Source organism: Acipenser ruthenus, chromosome 14, assembly GCF_902713425.1.
Source record: "Acipenser ruthenus chromosome 14, fAciRut3.2 maternal haplotype, whole genome shotgun sequence".
Classification (NCBI taxonomy): domain Eukaryota; kingdom Metazoa; phylum Chordata; class Actinopteri; order Acipenseriformes; family Acipenseridae; genus Acipenser; species Acipenser ruthenus.
The window spans coordinates 2,000,568-2,008,675 of NC_081202.1; the positions used below are offsets into that span (position 1 = coordinate 2,000,568).

Here is an 8,108-nt window from a genome sequence, read left to right on the forward strand (position 1 = left end):
TATTTATTTACTATCCACCACTAACATCTCTTCTTCCCTTCTCCCCCCAGTTTTCTGATGGAGTGATTCTGATTTTACTGATCGGGCAGCTGAACGGCTATTTTGTTCATCTCAACGACTTCTGTTTCAGTCCAACCACCACCTCAGAAATGGTAAAGGAATCATAAAGTAGTTAGAGCTGACTGCAACAGCAAACCAATGTTACCCCATTCCAATATGTGTGTGTTTTAAAGAGCAGGCAGCACATTTTAACACATGGATGGTTCATTTCCACAGCTCCAGAATGTGTCTCTAGCGCTGGAGCTGTTAAAGGATCAGGGGCTGCTGCAGCATCCCGTCGCCCCCGAAGGTCAGCAGCTTTTTATTGACAGCTTTTGGTTTTTTTTATGAATTTCCAAAACTCTTTACCAGTGCAGAATGTGGTTCAATCTGGATGTTTAAAAATAAGTCTCGCCATCATCTACTGTATATACAGTATGAATAAGAGTTAGCGGTTTAATTACAGTTCTACATGTTGCCCTCCCATGTTTTACATAAAATAGAAATGTGCTGTATTAAAATATGCAACAGAACAGTCCCTTCTTTAAGTGATGAATATGGTAATGATTCATAAAAGCGATGGCTGTGACAGGGAGCTCAATTCACATAAATATCAAGCATATTTTAGGTGCGTCCAATACCAGACTAAATCTTCAATTGAATAGCTACTTTCTTTATTTGATCCTCGATAAACAATATGTCCAATGATCGGCAATGAAAGGATTCATATCTTACCTCAATCCATTACGTCCCCTCTGTGCATCAGAGTCCGTCTCCTCCTCCCCAGCCTCCACCTGCTTGTTGGCTTTGTCTAACAGGAGGGCAGCTATCCTGCCCCCCTGCCCATGGCTTCCCTACGGTCAGCCTCTCCACTTATCTGCAAGCTCATTTATGGGCAGGGGTTCCTCGAAAGTGTAACATCTGTATATTGTAGTCATGTTGTCTAGTCTGCTTTTAATAAATAATCTCTCGCTTGAGTTTCCTGACTCAACTGTTTTTCTTTTTGTCAATAGATATCGTTTCCCAGGATGTGAAAGCAACTCTGAGTGTTCTGTACGCCTTGTTTAAAAAATACAAGAACAAGGGCAGAGCTGAGGATTCATGATACAATCATAGAAGTGCTGCAGACAGCCCCAGTCACCGGAGTGGAGCGGATTGGAAATACATTCAGAAACATTTTAAACACGGGTACCTTGGGTCCTCAGAAAAGGAACTGCTTCAGTGAACCACACCATAGCTTACAGAGATCAAGCCTGCATGCACAAAGCTGCACTGGGAGCCTTCGCTGACGTGAACCTGGAAATAATCGCTGCAAATTCTATATATAAAAGAAGAGTCCTTACCTGATTGGACTAGTTTCAAGAGCGTTCTTGCTGTCATAAACCAAACCTTTTTATTTCTATTTAACTATGGTCATTGTTCCGTGTTTTTAAATGTAATACCTGTATATACATTTAGTTTAAACACATACAAAAAAACTTTAATATAAACATTGTTTCTATTTATGTTTTAAATTATTATTTATTTTGTATTATTATTGTTACTCCAGCTGTATGCGTAGTGTAGTGACATACAAATCCATTAATCATAATCTGAACTTCTTCGTACGTGATATGAAAGGGGTGAAACACATGCCATAACACTGTCAATATGGAACACATTATTCAGAGGGGGCACAAAGGTCAGATATTTCCTACTGTCCTCAGCCTGTGTTTATGTGAATTATTATTATTATTTATTTCTTAGCAGACTTACAATTGTTACAACATATCACATTATACATTATTTCTCATTATACTGAAATCACATTATTTTTACATAAAATTACCCATTTATACAGTTGGGTTTTTACTGGAGCAATCTAGGTAAAGTACCTTGCTCAAGGGTACAACAGCAGTGTCCCTCACTGGGGATTGAACCCACAACCCTCCGGTCAAGAGTCCAGAGCCCAGAGCCCTAACCACTACTCCATACTGCTGCCCTGAATACAGTTTAACTATGGCAATGCAACTTTTAAAAAATTGTTTTGTTTTTTAGTAATTTCTAAGCTGAGCAGTGCCGTGGTTAAAATGTGATCCTAGGGTTTGTTTTTGAAGCTTTACAGTAGATGCACGTAATGTAGATTCATGTTCTCTGTATTAATTGTGTGTTTTAATACTATTGTTTTATGAAGCTGAACACATTTAACACTAGGGGGCATAATTAGGCTTCTACTTAGCAATCAAAGCAAACCCTGTAACCTATCTATATGAGCTGTTCTAATTCATAACACAGTCACTGTGTAGCGGTTTATTCGTTTTCATTTGTACATATTGTTTTAAGAAACCAATGACACACAATGAGTCATTTAAATACAAAGTGGCACACTACCCCTGCCAGATTGATTGAAGAGTGGTTGTCAATGCTAAACGAGCCTTGCACCTTTACAAATCCTTTCTCCTGGACCCCGATTAGCACTAATCTTGAACTCTCCTATGCTGTTTTAGGTAAGGTAGTCGGACATTAGTGCTAACTGGGGTCTGTGAAACCAGCTGTTAGTGTCTCATGTGATTTTGTGATTTTCTCTCCTTGAAAGGCCAGTAGCAAATTAATTGCTTTTCCACTGGTTCCCGTCATGCACATGCAATGTGTTTGTTTCATCTCTGGATGGCCTTTAAAGGAAGACTGAACAATTTGCTCAGCTCCGAGCCAGACTGAGTGGGGATGAGCTCCTAATGGTCCTTGAGAACGGGTCTGCGCGTCTTCATTAAAGGCATTCTTCTAGTGGCAGAGAGAAAATCTGCGCAGGGTAGTGACTGCAGCAGGGAACTTCTCATCATTCACATTTCATTCAGAGGCCTGATTGTTCTTTGCATTTATGAGCAGCGGCTCTATGAAGTGTAATAGCTTGGTGCAGATGAACTCCGGTTTGTAATTCACAATTCTGATGAATTGAAAAGGAAATCTCCAAGCCCGAGTGGTATCAAAAGCTTTTCAATTGCAATTTTGAATTTGCCAAAGGAATGTCCCAGAGTGTCTGTGGACTTGCTTACTGTAGAAGTGCAGATCAGATCTGTGCAGGTTTGCTCGATGCTCTGAGCCGCAGGTGCTATCATTAGAAATACAAGCTGAGCACCTGCTCTTGTAACTAAAAAACTTCTAAAAAAATAATGGGAATGAAGCCACTATCATGAGTCTGACACCTGAGTGCCCAGGCATGGATTGAACAAAGGAATAGAGCCGTGCAGCCACCACTTAGACATCCAATCCTAAATCCAAGGAAAAACGTTCGATTTTAATTTGAAGGGACTTGTTTATTAACTGTTAATAACTAGCATACTCATGAGTAATGGGGTTCCCTGTGGGTGCTTTACTCAAGCTCTCGGTTTAGATCTCAAGGAACACTTCAGAAACCTGCGCACTGTGTAACCCAAACCTAAATACTACAAAGGAATTGCTTATTGTTTCAAGGTAATGACCATAATTTATAGAGTGTAAAGAGGAAGTTTAAACAGTAGCCAAGTGTTAAGCAGACCAGATATAGGTGTTGGTGTTCACATCGCAGTAAGTGCACATTACCAGATATAGGTGTTGGTGTTCACATCGCAGTAAGTGCACATTACCAGATATAGGTGTTGGTGTTCACATCGCAGTAAGTGCACATTACCAGATATAGGTGTTGGTGTTCACATAGCAGTAATTGCACATTACCAGTCAGCTTATATAATATTCAACACTTAAGTCTTTTCAGTATACAATTAACTGCTCTACACATAGTCTTATAACATTTATTTGTGTATGATAGGGATGGGTGATTTCTTCTGATGGCTTTTCTTATGAGGATGCAACATCGACAATGGATAATTGCAAAGCATATGACATGGTTTATTTAGATTTCCAGAAAACTTTTGACAAAGTCCCACATAAAAGATTAATTCTCAAAATGAACACAGTAGGGATTCAAGGAAATGCATGCACATGGATTAGGGAGTGGTTAACATGTAGAAAACAGAAAGTACTGATTAGAGGAGAAACCTCAAAATGGAGCGAGGTAACCAGTGGTGTACAACAGGGATCAGAGGAGTGGCAAGCACTGTTGTTGCAGCAAAGGTCATTCAAAATGATCCAGACAGCATTCAGAACTGGGCAGACACATGGCAAATGACATTTAATAGAGAAAAGTGTAAGGTACTGCATGCAGGCAATAAAAATGTGCATTATAAATATCATATGGGAGATACTGAAATTGAAGAAGGAATCTGTAACAAAGACCTAGGAGTTTATGTTGACTCAGAAATGTCTTCATCTAGACAATGTGGGGAAGCTATAAAAAAGGCCAACAAGATGCTAGGATATATTGTGAAAAGTGTTGAATTTAAATCAAGGGAAGCAATGTTAAAACTTTACAATGCATTAGTAAGACCTCATCTAGAATATTGTGTTCAGTTCTGGTCACCTCATTACAAAAAGGATATTGCTGCTCTAGAAAGAGTGCAAAGAAGAGCGACCAGAATTATCCCGGGTTTGAAAGGCATGTCGTATGCAGACAGGCTAAAATAATTAAATCTATTCAGTCTTGAACAAAGAAGACTATGCAGTGATCTGATTCAAGCATTCAAAATCCTAAAAGGTTTTGACAATGTCGACCCAGGGGACTTTTTCGACCTGAAAAAAGAAATAAGGACCAGGGGTCACAAGTAGAGATTAGATAAAGGGGCATTCAGAACAGAAAATAGGAGGCACTTTTTTACACAGAGAATTGTGAGTGTCTGGAACCAACTCCCCAGTAATGTTGTTGAAGCTGACACCCTGGGATCCTTCAAGAAGCTGCTTGATGAGATTCTGGGATCAATAAGTTACTAACAACCAAACAAGCAAGATGGGCTGAATGGCCTCCTCTCATTTGTAAAATTTCTTATGTTCTTATGTTCTTCTTATTTAACAGTACCATTAAGAAAATTGTTTTAACATGTTTAATGCTAAAGTTTAGACATTTAGGAAATGAAACCCCCTTACCTAAATAAAAGAAATAACACAATGGGTATGCTGTGGTGTACGAGTTGTGCTTAAAGAAATGACACAATGGGTATGCTGTGGTGTACGAGTTGTGCTTAAAGAAATGACACAATGGGTATGCTGTGGTGTACGAGTTGTGCTTAAAGAAATGACACAATGGGTATGCTGTGGTGTACGAGTTGTGCTTAAAGAAATGACACAATGGGTATGCTGTGGTGTATGAGTTGTGCTTAAAAAAATAACACAATGGGTATGCTGTGGTGTACGAGTTGTGCTTAAAGAAATGACACAATGGGTATGCTGTGGTGTACGAGTTGTGCTTAAAGAAATGACACAATGGGTATGCTGTGGTGTATGAGTTGTGCTTAAAGAAATGACACAATGGGTATGCTGTGGTGTATGAGTTGTGCTTAAAGAAATGACACAATGGGTATGCTGTGGTATATGAGTTGTGCTTAATGAAATGACACAATGGGTATGGTGTGGTGTATGAGTTGTGCTTAATGAAATGACACAATGGGTATGCTGTGGTGTATGAGTTGTGCTTAAAGAAATGACACAATGGGTATGCTGTGGTGTATGAGTTGTGCTTAAAGAAATGACACAATGGGTATGCTGTGGTGTATGAGTTGTGCTTAATGAAATGACACAATGGGTATGCTGTGATGTATGAGTTGTGCTTAATGAAATGACACAATGGGTATGGTGTGGTGTATGAGTTGTGCTTAATGAAATGACACAATGGGTATGCTGTGGTGTATGAGTTGTGCTTAAAGAAATGACACAATGGGTATGCTGTGGTGTATGAGTTGTGCTTAAAGAAATGACACAATGGGTATGCTGTGGTGTATGAGTTGTGCTTAATGAAATGACACAATGGGTATGCTGTGGTGTATGAGTTGTGCTTAAAGAAATGACGCAATGGGTATGCTGTGGTATATGAGTTGTGCTTAAAGAAATGACACAATGGGTATGCTGTGGTGTATGAGTTGTGCTTAATGAAATGACACAATGGGTATGCTGTGGTGTACGAGTTGTGCTTAATGAAATAACACAATGGGTATGCTGTGGTGTATGAGTTGTGCTTAATGAAATGACACAATGGGTATGCTGTGGTGTATGAGTTGTGCTTAAAGAAATGACACAATGGGTATGGTGTGGTGTACGAGTTGTGCTTAAAGAAATTACACAATGGGTATGCTGTGGTGTATGAGTTGTGCTTAAAGAAATGACACAATGGGTATGCTGTGGTGTACGAGTTGTGCTTAAAGAAATTACACAATGGGTATGCTGTGGTGTATGAGTTGTGCTTAATGAAATGACGCAATGGGTATGCTGTGGTGTATGAGTTGTGCTTAATGAAATAACACAATGGGTATGCTGTGGTGTACGAGTTGTGCTTAATGAAATGACACAATGGGTATGCTGTGGTATATGAGTTGTGCTTAATGAAATGACACAATGGGTATGCTGTGGTGTATGAGTTGTGCTTAAAGAAATGACACAATGGGTATGCTGTGGTGTACGAGTTGTGCTTAATGAAATGACACAATGGGTATGCTGTGGTGTATGAGTTGTGCGTAATGAAATAACACAATGGGTATGCTGTGGTGTATGAGTTGTGCTTAATGAAATGACACAATGGGTATGCTGTGGTATATGAGTTGTGCTTAATGAAATGACACAATGGGTATGCTGTGGTGTATGAGTTGTGCTTAATGAAATGACACAATGGGTATGCTGTGGTGTATGAGTTGTGCTTAATGAAATGACACAATGGGTATGCTGTGGTGTACGAGTTGTGCTTAATGAAATGACACAATGGGTATGCTGTGGTGTACGAGTTGTGCTTAAAGAAATGACACAATGGGTATGCTGTGGTGTATGAGTTGTGCTTAATGAAATGACACAATGGGTATGCTGTGGTGTACGAGTTGTGCTTAAAGAAATGACACAATGGGTATGCTGTGGTGTACGAGTTGTGCTTAAAGAAATGACACAATGGGTATGCTGTGGTGTATGAGTTGTGCTTAATGAAATGACACAATGGGTATGCTGTGGTGTATGAGTTGTGCTTAAAGAAATGACACAATGGGTATGCTGTGGTGTATGAGTTGTGCTTAAAGAAATGACACAATGGGTATGCTGTGGTGTATGAGTTGTGCTTAAAGAAATGACACAATGGGTATGCTGTGGTGTATGAGTTGTGCGTAATGAAATGACACAATGGGTATGCTGTGGTATATGAGTTGTGCTTAAAGAAATGACACAATGGGTATGCTGTGGTGTACGAGTTGTGCTTAATGAAATGACACAATGGGTATGCTGTGGTGTATGAGTTGTGCTTAAAGAAATGACACAATGGGTATGCTGTGGTGTATGAGTTGTGCTTAATGAAATGACACAATGGGTATGCTGTGGTGTATGAGTTGTGCTTAATGAAATGACACAATGGGTATGCTGTGGTGTATGAGTTGTGCTTAATGAAATGACACAATGGGTATGCTGTGGTGTATGAGTTGTGCTTAATGAAATGACACAATGGGTATGCTGTGGTGTATGAGTTGTGCTTAAAGAAATGACACAATGGGTATGCTGTGGTGTATGAGTTGTGCTTAATGAAATGACACAATGGGTATGCTGTGGTGTATGAGTTGTGCTTAAAGAAATGACACAATGGGTATGCTGTGGTATATGAGTTGTGCTTAATGAAATAACACAATGGGTATGCTGTGGTGTATGAGTTGTGCTTAATGAAATGACACAATGGGTATGCTGTGGTGTATGAGTTGTGCTTAAAGAAATGACACAATGGGTATGCTGTGGTATATGAGTTGTGCTTAAAGAAATGACACAATGGGTATGCTGTGGTGTATGAGTTGTGCTTAAAGAAATGACACAATGGGTATGCTGTGGTGTATGAGTTGTGCTTAAAGAAATGACACAATGGGTATGCTGTGGTATATGAGTTGTGCTTAATGAAATAACACAATGGGTATGCTGTGGTGTATGAGTTGTGCTTAAAGAAATGACACAATGGGTATGCTGTGGTGTATGAGTTGTGCTTAAAGAAA

The 8,108-nt window shown here is 39.5% G+C and overlaps 1 protein-coding gene across 5 annotated transcripts in view; it reads left to right on the top strand.

Annotated features, from left to right (window-relative positions):
* Positions 1-1,544, top strand: part of LOC117419825 (beta-parvin) — a 39,047-nt gene extending 37,503 nt beyond the window's left edge. For 4 of the 5 annotated variants that reach the window (XM_058985534.1, XM_058985533.1, XM_058985535.1 and 1 more), the window contains exons 22-24: positions 51-152; positions 277-349; positions 1,050-1,544. In XM_058985534.1, coding sequence (XP_058841517.1) covers positions 51-152; positions 277-349; positions 1,050-1,144 — 270 coding nt within the window. In that variant the 3' untranslated portion in view covers positions 1,145-1,544. The remainder of the gene's footprint in view (positions 1-50; positions 153-276; positions 350-1,049) is intronic. The other variant, XM_058985532.1, reaches the window with a different exon arrangement.
* The last annotated feature ends 6,564 nt before the right edge of the window (positions 1,545-8,108 follow it).